The 24963-nt window shown below is 37.5% G+C and overlaps 2 protein-coding genes across 2 annotated transcripts in view; both read right to left on the bottom strand.

Annotated features, from left to right (window-relative positions):
• The window catches only part of LOC125240840 (GTPase-activating Rap/Ran-GAP domain-like protein 3), a 28329-nt gene extending 23015 nt beyond the window's left edge, over positions 1-5314 (bottom strand). The window contains exons 1-2 of the mRNA XM_048148978.1: positions 5079-5314; positions 4291-4394 (exon numbers count right to left, since the gene is read on the bottom strand). Of these exons, the coding sequence (XP_048004935.1) occupies positions 4291-4394; positions 5079-5157 (183 nt within the window). The 5' untranslated portion in view covers positions 5158-5314. The remainder of the gene's footprint in view (positions 1-4290; positions 4395-5078) is intronic.
• The window catches only part of LOC125241556 (GTPase-activating Rap/Ran-GAP domain-like protein 3), a 75942-nt gene continuing 56192 nt past the window's right edge, over positions 5214-24963 (bottom strand). The window contains exons 14-15 of the mRNA XM_048150093.1: positions 5639-5772; positions 5214-5342 (exon numbers count right to left, since the gene is read on the bottom strand). Of these exons, the coding sequence (XP_048006050.1) occupies positions 5322-5342; positions 5639-5772 (155 nt within the window). The 3' untranslated portion in view covers positions 5214-5321. The remainder of the gene's footprint in view (positions 5343-5638; positions 5773-24963) is intronic.

The following is a 24963-nucleotide window of genomic DNA, read 5'->3' as shown; positions in this document are numbered from 1 at the left end:
ACCGAAGCCGGCCGAATCAAAGTTTGTTTTTCTATAATGTGTTAAATATGTATTCAAAAATGATTATTTATTAGTAAATTCATCATTCTCCGTTTCTCCTTGCTTATGTTGTAAGTTTTGTTGTATGCCCTCCATCATACACCCGACAGTGTTTTTTTGACACATTCTTAGTTTTAGTCCTATCAAGGACTACCTTTTTTTAAAATATGTTGGCTGCTCATCGTGGGTGTCATTTCAATGAACGCATTTCTTGGACACTACATCCTATACCGGTTAATGGGTCAATATTGTGGGACTTCGTTAAATCAAGTCTTTTGTCCCGATTTCGAGAGCACTGGCTTTAGCATGCTGCTGGCTTCATAAATATCGTGGACGATATCCAGCAATTGTCAAAATAAAGTTGAAAGGTCGTATTAAGTATTAAATAAAATCTGCTAACAGATTCTTTCAGCAATTTTTGCTGTACATTTCTCTATCGAAAAGTAACCAATGCCAGGTAACTAATACCGCAGCACTTTAATTCCTGGTAAAGTAGATATTTGGAGACACGTCTACATTTTCATTGTTTCACAGGAATCGTAAAGAAATTGCCTTTCAGATATGGTATAATCTTGGTTGCCAGGTAGTGTTGATAATTATTTAAATGCAAGTTTCGTAAACAGAAATCAAGATTTTGACAGCAGTTTGTCGCCGAATAATTTTCAGCATTCACTTTTATTTTATTTACCTAGTTAAGTAATTAAGATTTGCTTTTAAAAATGATTTTAAATATAACAATTTCGTGATTCTGGCACATTTAATAGTGGAATGTATAAAACAAAGTGAACTATAAATTATCTAAGAAAAACACTCTGAATTTGTCAAATTTGTTACGAATCAGTCCTTAGAAGCCTTAGAGATGTTTTAGGTTTGGATCAACTCAAATTAGTGTATTATGCTCTAGTTGAGTCCAGATTGCGCTATAGCATTAGGTTTTGGGGCAATAGTTATTTATATAATATAAACGGAGCCATGATTGCACAGAAAAAAGCTATTAGAGCAGTCTGTTAAAAATAATTATAACAATTGTACAGCTACAAGGACGAAGAACATTAGGCCCAGCTTCTTTCCTAAACTTCAGGTTGTAAAGCATTGCGCAAGACATCAGCAAGTGATTTTATTTAATAGGCATCCTCCTGGTCTAAAAGTCATTACGGACAATCTAAAATCATTATTATTGACTAGGTGCTGCTATAGTGTTGAAGAAATATTTGATATTTGATAGGATTTAAGTCGATAAACTTATGAATGTTATTTAGTATTAATTCAAATGGTTTATTGTATTGTTATCTATAAATTGTATATAATGGAATTTCTGACCCAATGATTGTATTGTTTGAAGAATAAATATGCCACTAAACCAAAGAGAAAATTTGTATATTATTATTATGCCTTAAGTTCTTTGATAAGCTTAGATTATAACATTGATGCGCCAATGAAGCGGTATGTTTACAGATGGCATACTGCGAACAGTGCGAACAACGTTTGTGTTGCTTCCCTAACGAAGTGCGACAAAGGGGATAGAATAGACGACATACAAATTGACCACGAAGCTGGATCCAGCCTTGCTCATACCGCAGCTACACATTCCCGAGTTCCAATAATAATCCTATTTCTTATATGACCTCCCACATCACAGTAAATATAAAACCAGTAATAACTCTTCCAAGAAACGTACGCCGCGCGTACAAGCGCGTCATGTACGCAACACATGCAAGCGGATTTGGATAAACGTGTATAAGAATAATATGCATAATGATATTTTTTGTGTTTTCTGACTGATATAATGTGGTATTGTTATACTAATACTTATAGTTAATAGTATTAAATAACAACATCTTACTTTGGACGATGTCGAGTAACATTTATAGTAATTTTGTTCAACCACGCGCTTTCGAACGCAGTAGGTAAGTACCTTTCACGTCGCCGCTGCCGGAAAGTAACTACTGACTCGTCCTTATACTGTGCCCACACGATTCTTGAGACTTAGGTTTAGGAAACTGCACAATTTCCATGACTTAATAGTAAACGGTCGGTTGAATCAACACTGAAAGCAGCTCGCCCCCGTACATCAGAAAAGTATTCGAGTTCAGTGCTTTTGTTAACGTCTTAACGAACGACCATCTGGCGAAAATAGGATACAGTCCACAATGGCACTTCAATCGAGGAACTTTAGCTTTGTACTTAACTTTGTACTGAGGATTGTGGACAATGTGGATCCGCTGTTCCATATACCTACACGTAGCTGCGATTCTACTTTCTGGATGTATTTAGACTGAACGGAAAATAATTATGTTTAAGACTTTTTAATTTTCCAAACTGAGACAAATATCTACAGTTCGCGGTTAAAATATTTGTTAAGACAAGTAGAAATTATTCTTCATACCTATCAAGACATAGGCACCTAACCTAACGCTTGTAAATGTCATAGTAGCTATTTTTGATGCAGTCGGTAGGTATCAATATCACATCAGCACATCACATTTCTTTTGTAGATCGAATTTTATGTCATTATTGAAAGTATTGGCACCTATTTAATATTTATTTTTGAAATTATTTGTTTTGTTTTTATTACAATAAAAACATTAGTGTAGATGCTTTAGAAAATACACGTAGCTACATCATTAACGGTGATCCTACCACTAGTACCACTATTTCTCGGATCAAAGGTCATCCAAGAGAAACGACCGTCCGCATCCGAATTTATGTAATTGCCCCTGCAGCACTCAAACGACCTAGTTACCCGCGAAAAATACGCTCAAAACGCACATAGGTCGTTTCGGTCGAATTCACGACCTTCGCTTTTTGTTAATGTCGCACGATAAAATAGTACATTGACATTTGTGTCACTTAACTTGGTAAATCCATTCAGCTATAAGGTTGAATATCTTTCAGATCATATTATTTTTTTTTTTATATATTCAACCTTAAAGCAGAATGGATTTACTCAGGTTTGAAGTTAAGCGACACATTTCAGAATAAACCTAAAGCTGGGTCCACAATCACATTCGTGACAAAACTACACGCATTACACGAGGTCAATTTTGACGGGACATATGACAAGACCGTGCCAAACCGTGTGCGAGCGCCCCTCCAGGTTCCCACCTCTGTGACGTTGTTATTTGACTTTCGTGCAAGATGGACTGATTGGAAACGGTTGCTGTAATACCTAGATTATGCGCGGATCACTGACGGGAGCGCTTCTAGAGTGTAGAGGAATTATAGTCTTTTAAACACAAAACTTCACGAGAATGTGGAGCCGGCTTTAAATAAATTGTATCGAAGCGAGTGTTACACTTGATTAGGCTATTCTAAAGAAATAGCCGTCGTTAGTGAGGATGAGGACAATTGCGAGTCGTATTGCGTGATACTTCTCAGTTAATGAGTCACGAACTGACCAATTAAAGAAAAGATTTTGTGCTAACGACATCGAGACGCTTTCAGCGTCTGAAAATTTTTCTTTTAAGGCAAAACGTCATAAGTCATATGAATTGCCGATTAGATGCAGCCTTTACATAAACGAGTCGCTTTAATAGAAAGTTAGTCTATTACTGGAATGAGTGGAATGGGCGGGCTTTAATTGAACTGGCTGACGGATGTTGCTTAGTCGAATTTCTTGGGATTCTAGTTAGAAACTACGGTTCGTCTCGTTCAGTTCTTACTATTGGATCTAATCAGACGTACTTTATTTAGCGCTACCTACAGCTAAAAATATAAATGGATGTTATTTTTTAATGTTTAAGTGACGAAGCTCTCGAGTGGCAAAGTGGTTTCAGGGATCAACGCGTCAGCTCGGATAGCTAGAACCGCAGTCTGAAGTCCGGAGTGAGCTTCGTTTACATTTTATTTATTTACATCTATAATATAATTTACAATTATAGGTTTTCATTTATAAATGTGTCGCTTAACTTCAAATCTGGGTAAATCCATTTTGCTTTAAATAAAATGCCATTAAATAAAAAAAAACCTGTTATTATCTAAAACATAATCAACCTTATAGCAGAATGGATTTGCCTGAGTTTGAAGTTAAGCGACAGAAATATCAGATATACTCCCCCTACTCATATTTTTATATTGAATTTCGCTCTAGCACACCATTTAACAAATGCATTCCATGGAAGCTTTATTAGGCTAGTGTCAAGCGGACCGGACGGGTCCGCGCAGACGACATCAACTTCATACACATTGGTCGTGCGGATCGCTCCGCGTGACACTATATAAAACCAGCTTTATGCAATTAGCAGAGCTCACCTTGATGTGTACGTAGTCGAAGCCGTTCTCGTTGTCGAGTCGCTCCTCCTCCGCCATAATCAGCACGCGTCTGCTCACCGACACGGCCAGGGTGATCCTGCCATCTGTACAACACATTAGAGTTTATTATGTGGAATATAGATAGGATGTCTTTCTGTGCTGCAGGAAAACGAAAATAGTGCGGAGATGCTGCTGGGACAGTAACCTGTGTGCGTAGCCGAATGCACAAACGCTCACGAGAATATCTCTTTCGTAGCTATCTATCTCTATCGCTCTTGCGTATTGGCGCGACAGAGCCAGACTACCTTTCTGCGGCGTTTCGATTTCGATTCGCGTCGCAGAAATGCCATTCGGCTACGGGACCTGCAGCACCTACCTAGGTGAAATGGGTGAATGTACGTAACATGATTACCTATTTACTTGTAGTTGTAACCGTAACGCAGGAAAGATGCACAGTAAACTCCAAGAACAACTAGAAAATGCATGTGCCTGACTGTGGTCGACCAGATCAAAGAAGCTGTCTTCGTGTGTCAGAGCCGCGTCTGCTTGCAGCCCTGCAGTGGTCTCATAACCCAGGCTATAGAGCTATACGGCCACCACGCCTGCTCAAGACAACTCAAAAGATTGTGACTCACTGTGCTCCACCACGTCAAAGAAGTGCGCTGTCTTGGTACTCGACAAGCGCGTCTGCTTGCAGCCCTGAAGCGGTTTCATGGCCCAAGTACCGCCGTACAGCTAAGTGACCGGCATAGCGTACATCCACGCCAGCTAAAGATAATGTAACTTACTGTGCTCAACAAGGTCGAAGAAGTGAGCTGTTTTGGTGCGCGACAGGCGCGCCTGCTTGCAGTCCTGCAATGGCCGCATAGCCCAGGCACCAGCGTAGAGTTGAGCGAGTGGCACGGCGTAGACGCCGGCGCTGCTGGCGTTGCTCGACGCCGAGCTGACGCCGTTAGCCCGGGCGCCGACGCGGAAGAGCCCGGCGCGCTCCGTCAGCCGCACGGCGCGTACGCTGCCCTCCCAGCGGAGGATTACGCGGGTCGTGCCACTGTCTGTGTATCACAAGTAATTTTAAGAATAGAGCAAAGGCTTTAAATTACACATATGTATAATAGCCAGATATCGGACAGTTGGGCGACATTTGTATGACGTTTTTGGAATAATGAATCTTATGTTAGAATGACGCCCAGTTGTCCGATCTCTGATAAGTGATAATAGCATAGGTAACTTAAATAACAAATATTGGGAGAATTAGTTTTGGACTCTATTCCAGACTCGCGAGTTCGAGAATGCTAGGTGTAAGGAGCCGCAACCGACTACGCAAATCAAGAATCGTTTTTTAATCTACCTTCAAGTATGTATGTGTTGTTGTTGGTGGACAGCAGCAGCTTGCCCTCAGAGATCTGTTCGGCGCAGACGGGCGCGCCGGGCAGAGGGTCGAGCGCCAGACGCGGCCCTCCCACGGTGCACGGCGACAGGTTCCTGCCGCAAAACAATATGCCATGATAATGCAACGGCCAGCGTCTGACACATATCAGATAGGATTTCTTTTGTATAATACAAGTTAAAGGTGTAAAATAAAAACTATGAAAATCTATATATAAGGTACGCTCGCGTTAGAAAGAGACACAAAGTAGCCTATGTCACTCTCCATCCCTTCAAGTATTTCCACTAAAAAAATCACGACAATTCGTCGCTCCGTTTTGCCGTGAAAGACGGACAAACAGACAGACACACTCACTTTCCCATTTATAATATTAGTATGGATTCAGCCAAACTTACTAGTAAAACTACCCATAGTCGATAATATATAATTAATAAAGTTTAACATCGCTACATAGTTTATGATATCCGTATCGGTTGGTTTAAAAACTAATTAACTGTCACTAATAGCCTGATATATATTCAGAGAATTCGATTAAAATTATGCTGATTCGCTACATTCACGTATTAAGGCGTGCCCTCGGTTATGCAAAATTAACACCCACAGGCTCTTATGAAATGTGTTACCATTAATATAAGGTTTAGAGTCTTGTGTGCATTTCTACTAGCTTTTAGCTCCAAACACATAGTATTCTTTAATAGTAGTAATAAGTTAAAAAAGTACATTAAGATTAATAGGTATATTAGGAGAACCCAAAAGCTGATCAAAGGCCAGGCATGTATTAAAAAATATAGTAAATTAAAACATACATTAACAGTTATGAAAAATAGGGTTCAAGACTGTCATTCAGAGCTGGAAGTCAAGGAATCAAATTTTCTGAAATTAAATGCCGACATTAACAGGCTGAAAGATGAGCTTTTGGCAGTATCCACCATGTATGAGACTACTAAAAAACAAGTTGAGGAGCACATACAGGCTTTTAATAAATTGCTGCTAGAAAATAGAGATTTGGAGGAGCGGTGTAAGGCATTATTAAATGGAAAACATTGTAATTGTGGCCAAATGCCACCAGCAAAGATTATTCAAGCCGATGTGGCCCACGACACAACTAGGCATGCGGCAGTAGTTAAACAGCCCCCTAGAGCAGTCAGTAAGACTGTTGTTTTTTCAGATCAGATTGGGTTAGGAATGGGCCCATTATTAAGCTACCAGTTAGAGCAACAAGTGACAAATTACTGTTATCAAAACATTACTTTGTCTCATTTATGTGACCTTATTTCAAAGGGATGTTATGATAGCAGTACTACATTAGTAATTTTATTAGGAAATAGTCTTAATGTAGATAAGCTTAGCATAGATAAATTGATGTCCACACTAAATGTTATTGAAAAATCTGGTGTGGGGAAAATTATATTATGTGCACTACCTTATGCAGAAAATGTATCATATGACTATAATTGTAAGATAGCTTACTATAATTCTTTAATGTACCATGCCATAGCTGTTAATAAAAAGTACCATTTCTTTGACTTAAATAAATTCATTGAGCGCTTCATGCTAGCTCCACGGAAGGTATTTTTGCCAAAGAAATTATTTGTATATTTAGTGGAGTTATTGGCCTTCAATATTGAGCCAAATAGATGTAATAGTGTTATATATAAGTCTCAGTCAGCTGACAAAGCCAAGGACCCCATGCCTCATTTAAACTAGATTGTAAGACAGCGGAAAAACACCTGAATATGAACGTTGTTCACCAGAATATTCAGGGTTTTTCCAGCAAAGAATTAGAAGTAGGATTATTTTTAGATAGTAATAATGTTGAAGTTATGTGTATTACTGAACATTGGTTGAAACAAGAACAGTTGATATTTGATTATGTTAATTTTAAATTAGCTAGTTTTTTTGCCAGAAAATCTGCTGCTCATGGTGGCTCCCTTATTATTGTTAAAAATTGTATGAAGTGTAAAGAGCGCAAAGATGTTGTAAAATATTCCATAGAAAGAACTATAGAAATTTCATGTGTTGAATTAGACAGATATATTATTGTATGTGTTTATAGACCACCATCAGCTGACTTCAGCATATTTGAATCTACAATGGAAAATGTTCTGAATTTAGTATGCAAGGGCCAAAAACATGTTATTGTATGTGGAGATTTTAATGTTAACTTGCTCGAGTCATCTAGTAATACTGTTAAAATGTTCTGTTTGTTTAAATCATTTAATTTATTTAATTTATTTCTTGAACCTACCCGGGTAGGTGTGACTAGTGCAACATGCCTAGATAATATTTTTTGTAACTGTTATAGATAAGAAATTATTTAACTGTTTTCATTCCGATCACAGCGGCCAAAGGGCAGCTTTCTTAAACGTTATTCATGATACTCCACAAACAATAACATATAGACCCATTACTGGATCTCGCTTGGAATCATTCAAAAATGAAATTTTACATAGTTTGTCTATAATACCATTTTCGCATTATGACTGTAATCATTTGTATCAAGATGTTTTCAATGTAATTCTTAATCAATTTAATAACAATTTCAAAGTGAAATCTATTAGTGGGTCAAAAGTTAAAACAAAGTTTAGTGAATGGGCTACTGTAGGTATTCACAAAAGTAGAAAAAGACTTTATGAACTTTATGGTGAGAGAGAGCTGAACAAGAATTCAGAATTCCTGGACTATGTAAGAAACTACTCAAGAATCTTCAAGAAAGTGTGTTTAACTGCCAAGAAAAACTTTATTAGTTCTAAATTGAAAGTGTCGGACAACAAAGTGAAAACAACTTGGAGTATTATAAATAAAGAAGCTGGTAAATGTAAATCACGCGATTGTCAAGTCAACATTGTATCAGATAATCAACAAATAGTGTCGAACAGCGATGTTGCCTCGGCATTCGAAGATTATTTCTCAAATATAGCCGTTAACACCACAAAATGTTTACATTCTTCTGCGGCTCAAGCCCATTCATTACTTTGTGCTAATGTTAAGAAATGTAATAATTCATTTGAATTTAGTCAAGTAGACTCTGTAAATATTGTTAAAACATTCAAGTCACTCAATTTAAAGAAAACGGAAGACTTATGGGGAACATCAGTTAAAGTAATTAGTCATGTCATAGATATAATAGCACCTTACTTGGCCGTTATATATAATATTTCAATTTCACAAGGCACCTTTCCAGATCTTATGAAATGTAGCAAAGTCATACCGCTTTTTAAATCGGGTGATTCGAGTGATATAACCAATTTCCGTCCCATATCAATACTTCCTGTACTAAGTAAAGTCTTTGAGAAGCTAATGTTAAATGATCTACTGGGACACTTCAACAGACATAGATTACTTACAAGCAAACAGTTCGGTTTCACAAGGGGCCGTTCCACGACCGATGCTGCTTCGGTACTCATTAAACATATATATAATTTTTGGGAAAATTCTTGTGATGCAATTGGCATATTTTGTGATCTTTCAAAAGCCTTTGATTGTGTGGATCATGGAACGCTCATTTTGAAATTAGAACACTATGGTTTGTCTATAAATGCCCTAAACTTTATGTCTTCTTACCTTAGCAATAGAACACAAACAGTAGTTGTTAACAAAACTCGCTCTAGCGGGACTGTAGTCCAATTAGGAGTGCCACAAGGCTCAATTTTAGGTCCATTCCTGTTTTTGGTTTATATAAATGATTTGCCATGTATAGTGAAAAACTTTTGTGAAATAGTACTTTTTGCTGATGATACATCACTGCTTTTTAATGTTGACCGAAAATCTACGGATTACAATGTAATTAATAGCACGTTAGCTGATGTACTGCAGTGGTTTACTGTCAACAATTTACTTCTTAATTCTAAGAAAACCAAATGTATTCGATTTTCTCTGCCGAATGTTAAACCAATCGATACAAAAATACTTTTGAATGATGAATGCTTAGAGATGGTAGATACAACACTGTTTCTTGGTTTAACATTGGACAAAAATCTACAATGGAGTCCTCATATAAAGAAACTAGCAAGCAAATTAAGTTCAGCCGCATACGCCGTTAGGAGAATCAGGCAACTGACTAATGTTGAGACAGCTCGCCTAGTGTATCATAGTTATTTTCACAGTGTAATGTCATACGGTATTCTGGTTTGGGGCAAAGCAGCTGACATACAGACTATCTTTGTATTACAAAAGAGAGCCATTCGTTCTATTTACAACTTAGGAACACGTGAATCAGTAAGAGAACTCTTCAAAGAAATTAATATCTTAACTGTAGCTTCCCAATACATTTATGATAGTATAATTTATGTTGTTAAGAATTTAGACTGTTTCACTAAGAATTCTGATATCCATAATTATAACACTAGAAACAAAAATAAGCTTGCCATAAAGAAGTTTCGTGTCCGTAAAGTACAGAAGTCATTTGTTGGGCAATGCATTCATTTTTATAATAAGTTACCTGACACTGCTTTGAGATTACCCCTCCCAGCTCTTAAGAACTACTTAAAAAAATCATTGATGTTAAAGGCTTATTACAGAGTCGAGGACTATTTGACAGACAAACATGCATGGCCCGAACCAGAAACTACAAAAAACGAATAGCAATTAAAATAATTGTATTATGTATAGAGGACACAGTTCAGATAAGAAAGCACATCAAATATTTTATATTTTATGTTGTGTAGGTAAATTACATATTTAATGATATTGAGATTCATATTATCTTTTTCTTCTATGACAATTTGATATGTTTTCTCTGAAGAAGAACGACGTATTATTAAGCAATAATATTATTGAAATTGATTTCCATAGAGTACCTAGTCTGTTCATATTCTTTGATGAATACTTTTGCATGTTAAATTGTATGTTGTTATTTAATGCATGTTAATTATAAGATGTAATGTTTTGAAAAGAAGTTGCCCGCCGAGTTTCTTGCCGGTCCCATAGTGGATACCCCCCTCCCAACTGAGGGGGGACTGAAATCTTCTCGAGGCTGAGGCGTAGGGTTAGAGCCGGCGTAGCTTTATTTGACGTTCATATGCGCATTGTAATATGCCTACTTGAAAAATAAATATTTCATTTTCATTTTTTCATTTTCATTTCATTTTCATTTAATCGGTTTGGACAGTAGCCACGTTATAGCTAAAGCAAATTCTCGAGCGAAATCCAATCATAACGTTAATATAACAGTTTAAGCCTTAACATGGTCGGCAAAGCACGTAGTTTTACCGCAGATAAATAAACTGCAACAACTAATATTTGTTTTCTACAGATGCAACGCAAGAGAGTTAAATATTTATTATCCGTATATATCGTGGACAATAGGCTAGTTTCCTATACTTAAAATAATAGTTATTTGTTATAGGTACAAAGAGTGCAAAGTTGTTTTTAACGCCGAGTGTGGAAACACACGAGAAGGAAAGTGTGTATGTCTGTTTGTTTGTCCGTCCTTCACGGTAAAACGGAGCGAAGAATTGTCGTGATTTTTTAAGTGGAGATAGTTGAAGGGCTGGAAAGTGACATAGGTTACATTTTGTCTCTTTCTAACGCGAGCGAAGCCGCGGGCAAAAGCTAGTTTTAATATAATTTTAACCACAGAATTAGATTTAGATAGAAGAAACAAGTTCATCTATTTATTTCAATGGCCGCCGAGCGTGTCAGATGTTGTACTGAAGTTGTTACTTACTTGCCTGTGACTTTAAATGTCTCAGGCCCTTGAGTGTTCATAATTTCTGTGTAATTGCAATTAAATATCACGTAACGAGGCATTTTTAATGTTTTTGTTGCATTCAACACAAAAATGACGCCCGAAAGCTGCAAGCTGCGATTAAAGACGGACAACTCAGTGGATTTTACTGAGTTCATTTGACACGCTAAGTAAGATACGTTTGCTTAATCTATGGTATATATATGATATCTGTGATTTTAACTCTTCAAGACAAGAGAGAAGAAGATGCCAAGACCATGTATGCTTTTGTGTGTGCATTATATTAATTTTTCCTTGAGAAACAAGGCTGGTCAGTATATTTATGTAATCAACTTATTAATGTTTTCGGTTGGAATGCATATAGTGGAGGAAATTAAGACAAGCTTCTATTGGGCCAAATCTGTCGTTTAGGTATGTCCTTCTGTTGCACTGATATGCCCCTCTAGCACCACTTGCCTTGTCGCGCGCGAGTCTATACCACAGAATATATAATAGTACAAGTACAGAAGGCTCACTCCTTTGATGTTCACAAAATACCGCCAGTCTAAATTCTTACCTACATTAATAAACGGTTCGCACGCGAGCAGCCGACATTGAATTCTATTGCGCCGCGCGAAGGTCGTCACCACTGAATGGGCCGCGAACTCGCGGCCACCGACATGTACTTGTAGCGCGGCGATAGAATCACGGAGTGAGCCGCCCCTGTCTATACTTGAAGTCACGCTTGATGTATGGACTCGCGCGCGACAAGGCAAGTTGTGCTAAAGGGTTGAAATACCTAATGATAGAGAGACATTACAATATCCATTGGCATCATGATTGGCTTTTTAAACGCACATTTTTATAAGGATATGTTTCGAATAGAGGTTCAATATGCTTGGTGGCTATAATAGTCCACGTCTGTGACGTATCGCAGTTATAATACGGAAGAACTATAAAGAGACATGGCGACGATACGTTACAATTGTCATTATTGTCTATGTATTAGTGCGTTTTCACATTATCCGATCCGATATCGGATGTAGGACCGATATCCCATACATTTAAGCCGCCATCTTAGATTTTTGCCTTTGAAATCCTTCCGACATCCGATATCGGATCGGATAATGTGAAAACGCTCTTAGGTGTACAACTCGCAAAGGCAAATAGGCGTACAGTAGCTGGTTGCCAGAATGTGTTGATAAATGAAGATCGTCTTTAAAAAACAGATTGTAAAAATTAATTTGTTAATACAAAATTAAAAGGTACAATTTGAAATGGATAATTTAAAAAAAAATAACTTATATTTAACACAATCAGAAATTAGTCATAGCTCATAGCTAAAATCAAACTAAACTTAAGAAAACATATCAGATAATACATTATACTCAATCAAAGACATATATAACTTCGTATAGACAGATAAAGTCTAAGAAAAAAATGTACCTCAGTACCATACAGAAAAAGGTACGGTGGCCTAGATGGCGCTAATATTAATATTTGACATTTTAACACATATCAAGCTAAGTATATGGTCCAAATTGTCAAAACTGAGGTTCAAAAGTTTTAAGCCTGTGTCAAGAGATGGCAGTCTATGCACTGTGATTACACATTTTACTTCGACAGTCTCTATAATACTCGATCCCCTTTGTACTCAATGAAATTCGTAATTTTATTGGTTAATTCTTGCAACCAGCCAACAGTATACAACAAACATTTCGCTCGGGCTGATCTAGCATAGCACGCCTATTTACCCACGCTCGAGCAGGCCCAGTGCTGCCTCCGACACTCTTCGATTCGTAAAGCCAGCCGTCCCCTCACTAGGCATAACTTTGGCAAGCTCGGACCTTACTTTACGGTGCCACTGCAAAAGAAACATTGCGTAATTGAGTTAAAATTAGAATTGCTAGTTAAAACTAAAGGGTCTTACAAGCTTGCGTAAGTTATACGTAGAAGGAAAATATAGTATTATATTGGAATGCGCAGTTTTTTTTCTTTTATTTTAATGTTTTATTCAGTGTTGCCCACTTAGAAGGAAATTTGATTTAAGGTGTTCACAAACGTCACAAGTACAGTAAAGAATTATTCAATTGCACATTTGGTAGTTAAAATGATTACATTGTTAAGATAATTTGATTTTTGTACAATGATAAAGGTTATCTATCATTAAGAGTACCTAAGAAGTTGGTCAGCGCGTATCTCATTTCAAACATAGGAAGAATCATAGGTACTGTGCCTTACATTAGCCTAATTACTTAAAAAAAAAATCCAAGTTACTGACCTATTATTTGTCAGACTTATGGTAGTCAAAATCAACTTTTGAATAGGAGGTTTTACAATACATAAACAATTTTCAGTGAGGGGACTTACACTTCGTAAGTCCCCTCACTGAAAATTATATATTAATTCACAATATCCATCATACTACCAATCTAGGCTAATGGCCTAATTAGGACATATTCGATGCCATTATAAACCTAAATAGTTCCAATTCCAATAATCCTCATCACCGAAATAATTCCAATAAAAATTATAATTCGACATGAACGTATCATCAAAGCCGATAATGCACACATACAAACATACAGGTAATATACAATCCGCCCTATGAATACTAACACAGATTGAATACCATTTGATAGGTCATACATGGCTTATTATATTATCATATGACCTAAATACCGAGGCCTGTCCGTGACATCCGAATTTAAATAATTTGATAATATGTTGAATGGAATCGTTCAATTTAAGTTACCAAGAGCTCCGATAAAACACACCGATCTGTACGTAGTGAATGAAAGAGCGATCTAAGGCCGGCAACAGACAGTCTTAAATTTCATAATCTTATGAAAACGAAATTGATACATGACACACAGTCTTATTTTTTAAGATTATGATTTTTTTCAGATTGTTCTGACAGATTGCGAATAATCTGAATTTTAAGAATGTGTGTGGCAAGGCAGTCGATCTATTGGGTTGGTAAAAAAGTAATGAGCGAATCATAACCAATATTGTAATTTTTATTTAATTTATTATTTTAATCATTTATCAAAAATATAACGGCCTTCGTTATCTACTACTTGTCTCCATCGTTTTGGTAAAGAATGAATAGCATCGGCGAAGAAGTTTTTAGGTTTAGATTCAAAAAACTGAGCTATGTACTGTCGTAGATGGGCTTGATCATCGAACTTTTTTTCATTCAAGGCATTGCTTAGCGATCTGAACAATGCGTAATCCGTAGGTGCCAAGTCTGGAGAGTACGGTGGATGAGGTATCACTTTCCAACCTAGCTCCAATAGCTTTAGCCGAGTCACTTTTGCAATGTGTGGGCGAGCATTGTCGTGTAAGAAAAAAACTTTAGCATGCTGTGGACGATTCTGACAGATTTTTTGGTTTAAATTTTCAAGCTGATTACAGTATACTGATGCGGTAACAGTCATTTCACTTGGTAGGAGTTCCCAGTGAATAATACCATGAATATCCCACCAAACGGACAGCATAACTTTTTTTGGGTGAGGCTCTGTTTTTGGTGCCTCTATTCCTTTTTCGTTTGGAGCTAGCCACTGACGTTTGCGTGTATGATTTATATATAAGACCCATTTTTCATCTCCAGTAATAAGATGGTCCAACCAGTTGAATGTGTGGCGAAAAGACAGAAGTTGTATGCAGATATCGGCACGGTGGTCTAGTTGATCTCTATCAAGTTCGTGCGGTATCCAAACACTGTATTTGTAGTTTTTTCCCAACTCGTGTAAATGTGTTTCTATGGTGACATGAGAGCAGCCTAACTCGGTAGCAAGAGTACGACTCGTTAGCCTCGGATCTCCTTCAATTCAGGTTTTTAATTTGGCTACATCAATCTTCACCGGTCGACCAGACTTAGGTTGATCTGATAATGAAAAGTCGCCACTACGAAACCGCTGGAACCATCGTTTCGCCGTGGCCTCAGACACAACTTCAGGAGCAACACGCTGACATATATTACGCACTGCTTCGGCGGCTGAATGGCCAGACTGAAATTCATATAGTAAGCAATGCCTTACATGCACTTTTAATTCGTCCATTTTCTTCCTTATATTAGCTCGGCGACAGCTAGTGAATGACTGACGAGAAACTGTGCGACTCGCCCTTTATATACTTTCGACCATAGAAGATTCTAGAACTCTCTCAAAAATTTTATGTGGAATTCAATCGATCGCTCATTACTTTCTTACCAACCATTTTATAAGATTATGATTTTTTAAGATTATGAAATTATAGGCTATTCCCACAGACAGTCTTAAAAATTCATAATGTTAAAAAAAATTTGTATGCAAATTGACACTGACAGATCTGTCAGTGTCTTGTCAGTGTCAGTTTGAACTGTCAGATTGCATACAATTTTTTTTTAAGATTATGAATTTTTAAGACTGTCTGTGGGAAGCCTTAGACTGTCTGTTGTCGGCCTAAAACTACTCGTATTTATTAAAATGGGAATGATAGTTATTTTCACCAATTGGAAAAGTGATTGTTCAAAAATAGATGAGAATGTTGCATTTCCACATTTTGGTGTTTGGTACATAGTTTTTTGCTCGTCGTTCGCAATTTTTCTAATGGCAAATTTTAATTGCAACTTGTTTGCTGTTTACCTTTAATTAAAAATATTAATTATTTTCTTTTGTAACAATAGGTCATACATATAGGTATATACATACAACCTGTTTTATATAGGTATATATTTTTTATATTGGGGGACACCTTACACAGATCAACCTTGTACTATGGGTGTTAGGCGATACATAGAAAACATCCATGACTCAGGCAAATATCTGTGCTCATCCCACAAATAAATGCCCTTACCGGGATTCGAACCCGGGACCGCGGCTTAGCAGGCAGGGTCACTACGCGCTAGGCCAGACCGGTCGTCAATTGTAGTCGTGTTATTTATACCTAAAATGTGATCACTGATCACATTTCTCTAGTACATAACATATAGCACATATCAAAATAGTTACGTTAGCAAATTGATTGGTTTTCCAACCCCAAGATCATTACGGAATAAGTTACTGAAATAGCTGGCAACTCTATCGTCAACTCTCGTATCCAGAATTAGAAAATTATAATTATTTTACAGTTGCGAGCGCGTATATCAGGCATACCCGTGAAGTCTTTAACCTACTTAAAACGTATTCTGCGATTTTAAAATGAGTGGTTGTGTATAGTGGACGGTGGTACTAATTACATATTTATTATCTGATCATGGTATCTGATCACACGATTATACGAATCGGTTGAGAATAGCGAGTTAGCGGGAAATATCGGAACACGGGGGACGCACTTTTTTTCCTTTAGGAGCGATTATTTCCGAAACTATTAATATTATCAAAAAACGATCTTATTAACCCTTATTAATTTTTAAATACCTATCCAACAATATATCACACGTTGGGGTTGGAATGAAAAAAAATATCAGCCCCCACTTTACAGGTAGGGGGGGTACCCTAATAAAACATATTTTTCCATTTTTTATTTTTGCACTTTGTTGGCGTGATTGACATACATATTGGTACCAAATTTAAGCTTTCTAGTGCTTACGGTTACTAAGATTATCCGCGGACGGACGGACGGACGGACGGACAGACAGACATGGCGAAACTATAAGGGTTCCTAGTTGACTACGGAACCCTAAAAACAGGGTGTATATCTGATGGCGACTCTACAGTCTGACCAAAAAGAGTAGAAATTAAAAAGTGAAACATCGTAGTGTCGTCCCGTTTTCTCACACATATTAGTTTGAAAGGAATGACACTACAATGTTGCCACTTTTTAATTTGTACTCTTTTTGGTCAGATTGTAGGTACCAAGAATTAGTAAGTCAGCCGGCGCGGAAACTATAGAAACGCCAGCGAGGAAGCCGTCAATGTGGCTGATTGACCTGGATAGGCAAAGGTCCAGGTGACCTATTTCAGAATCTGATTGGCTCAAATCCTGTGACCGTGTATAACTAGACATCTGACTTATTAGTGTAGCAGATGGACATAAATCAAGTGGCCTTACTATGTGTATACATTTCTCGATGATCTAGTGTCTTAACTTCAGTGGTTTATTTTACTACGGTGAGATTGACACTGACATTTCTGTGCCTATTTCTGGGTTGACAAGTAACTCAGCGTCAATATTTCTTGTTGAACAGGCAATGAACGGCAAAGTGTCACACAGGGCTAACCCACATTGACGCGACGGTATATCTCGCCACGACATCTTAGATCATACGTCTTTTCTATCATATTTATTGTGACATAAGGAAGGGTATAGTATATGTCGCGGCGACATAATCTCCACTTATATAGCGTGTAAAGCTAACCCGTATTAGCTCTCTTAACGATGGTGAGTAAAGGACATAAGAAATGCAATTAGATAACTTGTGTCACTTAACTTCAAATCTGGGTAAATCCATTCTGCTTTAAGGTTGATTATATAAAAAAAAACTGTTATTATCCGAAACATAATCAACCTTGTAGCAGAATGGATTTACCCGAGTTTGAAGTTAAGCGACACACTTTTACATGAAATTGAAAAATATATTAAAAATAATTATGGGGTGAAAAGAGTAACTTAAAAACACATCTTGATTAATGGTAACATTGGTAACACTAATGAATTATATGCTTGGTTTAATTTATCGCCCGTATTAAGGCTTACACACTGTATACTCGCTTTTTCTAGAGTCACTCAGATATCAAAACTTGCAAAGAAAAAATGCAATTTAGATTCGTCAAAATAATGAATGGGCAACCTTTTTTTAGAATTTCGGGCGAATTGAAGTTAAAATGAAAGCGGTAAAAAGGTTCTGTCAAAACTTTCCCCCGCCGTTTGTTACTTTTGGAGTGGCAACTGGAACAGCTTAAACGAAATTAAATTCTGTTGTTCGTTATTATTTATATGTCTTTTCCGGGTTGGATCAGTGGTGTTCCGGAACTTGGGAGGCGTGCGCGGAGCCGAAGTCAACACGCAGAGTCTCTTTAAATAGTTCATTCGTAGGCTATAATTATTTTAGTTTTAGAGGTTTCAACATCAATACGACACTTGTTACCTTTATGTATACAGGGTGGGGCCTGTAACAAAAGCAAAAAATTTAACGGTTGGCTGTACTCCTTAAACTAACCAACATTTCTTCAGCGACTTTTAAAAATTATGAAGTCTTTAATTTTCTAATTTTTCATATAAAATAAATATTAGCTTCATTGGACGCCATTATTGTTGTCATTGACGTTGTAAGTCACACTTTAGACTTAACAGAATTCGCAGTACATTACCTCTTAGGAAAAACTTTCAAGGGTGATAAATAACAAAATACAAGTTATTTTTAAAAGTCGTTGAAGAAATGTTGGTCAGTGTAAGGAGTACAGCCTACAGTTTAATTTTTTGCTTTTGTTACAGACCCCACCCAGTATGTAGTTACTGTTTTCCAGAAAGCCAAAATAAATATATTTTTCACGATAGAAATAATCCTAATAAATGCCTGAAAACCTGAAACACCTCGTAGGTAAGATAATAAGTTATGCTGAACAGCTTTTAATATGGAACCATCATCGTAAACCCAAAAAAATATTTGGCTGTTTCATAAATTTTGAATAAATGAGAATGAATGAATGAGACTTTATTTGAAACACATTTACAACAACATCAAAGTTAAATCATCATTTTCCTTGCGTTATCGTTATCCCGGCATTTTCCACGGCTCATGGGAGCCTGGGGTCCGCTTTGACAACTAATCCTAAGATTTGGGGTAGGCACTAGTTTTACGAAAGCGACTGACATCTGACCTTCCAACCCGAAGGGTAATAAACTAGGCACATAAGTTCCGAAAAACTCATTGGTACGAGCCTGGGTTCGAACCCGCGACCTCCGGATCGAAACTCGGACGCTCTTACCGCTAGGCCACCAGCGCAGAAGCGCTTAGAAAAGTATTAGGCTTAAATCTAGGACCATAGATGAAGTTACCGTGCTGAGGGTGGTTTCGGAAAAGGATAATACAGCAACGAAAAAAAAATATATATATACATATTATTTTCGTTGTATGATCTTGACATATTGTATAGCAGAGCTATGCTGGTGGTGCTGTATGTACAGGTACACCAGCATCAATTGCGCGCCATCTAGCGGAATATCATTAGAACTATTTCCTCCATACTGTACTGTCACCGCATGACCGCATACATGAGAATAACAGCGCCCCCTTAATGGTTAGTTAGTTACACCGGGTGACATAAAAAGGACCGTTCAAACTTTGCATTGTGACTTTTGAGGTTATAACGAACAACTTTTTTTTAATAAATAAATATTATAGGACATTCTTATACAGATTGACTGAGTTCCACGGTAACAGTCGATTTTATTATGGGCCCAAAGCTGAAATCGCAAAAATTGGTCGTTCCATACATTCCGACTGTCATGATGCCGCTTATTTATATGAAGCTGCCAAATTCTTTTTCGCGATTTTAACATTGGTTTTTTCATTATGACTTCAAAAATCACTATGCAAAGGTTCAACGGTCTATTTTATTTCACTCTGTATATTTCTAGTCAGGCTTTAGTCTGTAGGCACGTCAACCAATTGGAACCCTAGGCCACTGTAGAACTATGTCATAGTGACGTTATAAATCAGATTGTAAGATATCTCTTACTGTTTGTCATTTTGACATGGTTGTAGAGTGGCCTAGGGTTCCAATTGGTTGACTGTACAGGCGAAAATGCATAGACTGATGGATAACAAGTCGTCAGCACTTTCTCTAAAACGCCTAACTTTAGAAATAGAAATAGAAATAGAAAATATTTATTTGGCATACAGATACATAATAAAAACAAGTACATAATACTTAATACTAGTACACCAAATAGGATGCCACTCAGCGAATACCGTGTCTTATAGACGCGGCACTGGTTTTCAGGGCACCCAGAAAATTAATAACTAGGTCTTATAACTAAACAGAACGTATGATCACTTATACAGAAACTATGTTAGAGAAAATGTTTGTGTGTGTGTTAACCTACTAACAGAACATATTATTTATAAATGTCAATGTAAATAAATGCAAATGTGGCCGCTTAGTGTTAATCATTTAGTTGAGATTCAAGTAGATGCTGTTTAAGATTGTGCTTGAAAGAGGTAATGGATTTACAGTTTCTGATTGGTGGCGGTAAATTGTTCCAAAATTTCGTGGCAGCATATCGGAAGCTCCCACGAAAAGCGGCCGTACTGTGTTGCGTAGCAATAAGTCTTAGAGCACCTCGTATATTAGCCTCTGAGAACTTGAGTTTTTCGAATCAAAACTGGATTTATCGTAACTACCCGGCTCAGTGTTTTACTAAGGCAGTTGGAGGTGAAGTTTGTAACCGCAGAATTGACTGCCAAGCAGTTATCTCTGCGCACAGCGATTCGTACTTGTGGTCGAACTCCCGATTAAACACCGCAGTTATGAGATAATACGTGGTTTTCTAAGCCCCAAGTGCAATAATGTCCTTTCCGTCCGGACATAAGTTCTGATGACAGATATATAGGAAGGAAGGAGATTGGACATGCCAGGCTATTTGTATTGAATAATCTTGTCGCATGTTCTTTAATCTACACAAAGCACATACACACACACACACACACACACACACACACACATATGGACACCACCGTACATAGGCCACCATACCTTTTTCTATATGATTCCGAGGTACGTTTTTTTCTTAGACTGTAGCTGTCTATACGGAGTTACACATGTCTTTGGTACTTACATATTAATTGTTAGATGAGCAGTTCCCGGCAACTTTGTACATAGCCACGTCAGCAAATTTTAATTGTTCCTATTTTGTTACCAAGATTTAGTAATATAAGTCGACTTTTGTAAGATATACACAGGTTATTTGTTTTAATTAAGAAAATATAGATACTAGGGAACCTTAATGACGAAATAAAACTTAATAAAATCTCAATTCATCAACAAAATCTTGGTAGGTAACAAAAGAGGAATTAATAAAAACAAATTTAACTTTATCCTTAATTTTTGTACAAAATTTTCGAGAACTTCTGAGATCGTGACAGGTGCAATGTAAATAAATAAATAAATAAATATTATTATAGGACATTTTTTTTTTTACACAGATTGACTGAGGCCGATGGTAAGCTCAAGAAGGCTTGTGTTGTGGGTACTCAGACAACGATATATATAATATATAAATACTTATATACGTAGAAAACATCCATGACTCAGGAACATATATCTGTGCTCACCACACAAATAAATGCCCTTACCGGGATTCGCGATCCGGGATTGTGCGGTGACAAATGATAGACATAACGTATACCTCAGCTCTACAACATATTATGTTGCTTGGCCCGATCGCTACGTCATATCGCTACGCAAAATCATTTGCTACGCATGCTCTACGCGCTCTACATTTTTGTAGCACGGCTACGCAGTGAGTACGTCAGGCCCCGTAGCCGAGTGGCATTTCTCCGACGCGAAACGAAAACGAAACGCCGCGAAAGGTTATCAGGGTGGCTAGCCGAATGGCACAATCGCTCACGAAACGCGAAACGAAAGTAGATAAATCGCGCTTGCGCGCGACAGAGCCAGCGGCGTATCGCTTTCGTTTGGCGTCGGAGAAATGCCATTCGGCTACGGGGCCTGGCTCTGTCGCGCCCACAGATGTCATATATACCATAGATCAAGCAAACGTATCTACTTAGCGTGTCAAATGAACTCAGTGAAATCCACTGAGTTGTCCGTCTTTACTCGCAGCTTGCAGCTTTCGGGCGTCAATTTTTGTAAGTTGAAGTCAGCCAAAACATAAAAAATGCCTCGTTACGTGATATTCAATTGCAACAACACAAAAATTATGAACAATGAAGAGCCTGAGACATATTTAAAATTACAGGCAAGAATCAACTTCAGTACAAAATTTGACACGCTCGGCCCCTATACAAATATATGAATTTGTTTCTTCTATCTAAATTAAGTTCTGTGGTCGCGCCAATACGCAAGAGCGATAGAGATAGATAATCTAGTAGCGTTTCGTTTCGTGAGCGTTTGTGCCGTTCGGCTACGCACCCAGGTCACGGTACGTAGCCGAATGGCACAAACATTCTGTCGCTCTTGCGTATCGGTGTGACAGAGCCAGACTACCTTTCGCAGCGTTTCGTTTTCGTTTCGCGTTGCAGAAATGCCATTAGGCTACAGCACCAGAGAATTAGCTACAATAGCTCATTATGATCGCAGCTAATACGCCCTCCGTTTCGAGCGCTATGACAAAAAAAGGCGATATATTGTAAAATGCACAATATTTATCGACAAAATTGTACACTTTACTCATACTAAAAGACAGTGAAAGTACTTGTTTCAGTTAGAACATCTTATTAACTGTCGGTTAAATAAAAAACATATGAAAAAAAAGCTTTTTCAATTAGTAATGATTGTTTTTCTGATGCTCGTTTAGGAAAAACCGCGTGAAGCACAGAATTCGGAGCTCTTATTATGTACAATTTGATAAGATCACTCTCATAAATGAGGTAAATTTAAGTTCCTAATATCTTGTACTTAAGGCCCATTAAACAATATTTATCATTTAATCCTTTGAAATTGAGAAATTGAAAGTAAAACGAACTCAATTTTGTCTTGAAAATACATCGAAACAAGTGATCATTTCTCCGAAAATCTACATGTTATCGAAGTTATTTTAGTATATAAATAATCTGCACAATGTGCTTCTTAAACTGCTGTTATCCATTTGTCGTTATAATATTTTATCATGATTTTTTGCCAATTTTTTGAAAACTAGCCTTCCTGTCCCTATTTTACCGGCGACGGACGCCTGCGATTTCAGTGCCGCGCCGGAGCTCGAGGAGGTAAGACGTATGTCGCTTTGGTCTCCGAGTTTTCATCGCAAACGTCGAGAATATTTATTGTTGTGTGGGTCGGACGCCTTGTTTCTACACGGGCTATCCTCGCATTGTGTGTGTGTAAACAGCGACCAACGAATTTGATCCTAGATCCGTAAATATTTGCTTTGCTTTTGTAATACTTTGTTATGTTTAAATGTTAAAGTATTACAACGTTGTGATGATAAAAATGTGAAAATTACAATACGGTCAAGATGATAAGACACATCAAGATGGTACTCGGGATCTGATGATGGAGCCAGAAGGTGGTCACCAGTACCAGTGAACCATGTAAGTAAACGACTTCGTGTTTAGGCTCGTTGGGTTCGTCTCAACAAGACCTTTGACAAGAGGTGGTACTCAGGGTCTGATGATGGAGCCAGATGGTGGTCACCAGTACCAATGAACCATATAACTAAACCCAGAGATGGGGAAATCGTAATCGATTCCGGATTACACGATTACTTGATTTTACTTTGTAATCTGACACTACTGGGTGTCAGATTACTTGTAATGTAATCAAGTGAAACGGTAAATTACCATTACATGTAAAGGAATCACTAATCATCTATACAATCATTACTATTACCAATAATTCGGAATCATAGTCGATTCAAAATAACTGAAATTATTGACTTGATTACTTTCAGATTACGAATATGTAGTACCTCAGATTGCTGACTGTCACTTTGACACAAAAGTCGTCATGGGTGTCGTAAAATAGGTTTTAGGAGGTGCTGATTCCAAAATTAATGACTAATGTTCAATCTGACATTGCTGACTGTCACTCTGACACAAAAGTCGTCATGGGTGTCGTAAAATAGGTTTTAGGGGTGCTGATTCCAAAATGAATGACCAATTTGGAATCTGACATTGCTGACTGTCACTTTGACACAAAAGTCGTCATGGGTGTCGTAAAATAGGTTTTAGGGGGTGCTGATTCCAAAATTAATGACCAATGTGGAATCTGACATTGCTGACTGTCACTTTGACACAAAAGTCGTCATGGGTGTCGTAAAATAGGTTTTAGGAGGTGCTGATTCCAAAATTAATGACTAATGTTCAATCTGACATTGCTGACTGTCACTCTGACACAAAAGTCGTCATGGGTGTCGTAAAATAGGTTTTAGGGGGTGCTGATTCCAAAATTAATGACTAATGTTCAATCTGACATTGCTGACTGTCACTCTGACACAAAAGTCGTCATGGGTGTCGTAAAATAGGTTTTAGGGGTGCTGATTCCAAAATGAATGACCAATTTGGAATCTGACATTGCTGACTGTCACTTTGACACAAAAGTCGTCATGGGTGTCGTAAAATAGGTTTTAGGGGGTGCTGATTCCAAAATTAATGACCAATGTGGAATCTGACATTGCTGACTGTCACTTTGACACAAAAGTCGTCATGGGTGTCGTAAAATAGGTTTTAGGAGGTGCTGATTCCAAAATTAATGACTAATGTTCAATCTGACATTGCTGACTGTCACTCTGACACAAAAGTCGTCATGGGTGTCGTAAAATAGGTTTTAGGGGGTGCTGATTCCAAAATGAATGACCAATTTGGAATCTGACATTGCTGACTGTCACTTTGACACAAAAGTCGTCATGGGTGTCGTAAAATAGGTTTTAGGGGGTGCTGATTCCAAAATTAATGACCAATGTGGAATCTGACATTGCTGACTATCACTTTGACACAAAAGTCGTCATGGGT

Source organism: Leguminivora glycinivorella, chromosome Z, assembly GCF_023078275.1.
Source record: "Leguminivora glycinivorella isolate SPB_JAAS2020 chromosome Z, LegGlyc_1.1, whole genome shotgun sequence".
In the NCBI taxonomy this organism is placed as follows: domain Eukaryota; kingdom Metazoa; phylum Arthropoda; class Insecta; order Lepidoptera; family Tortricidae; genus Leguminivora; species Leguminivora glycinivorella.
This window is presented reverse-complemented; position numbering and strand designations above follow the sequence as displayed.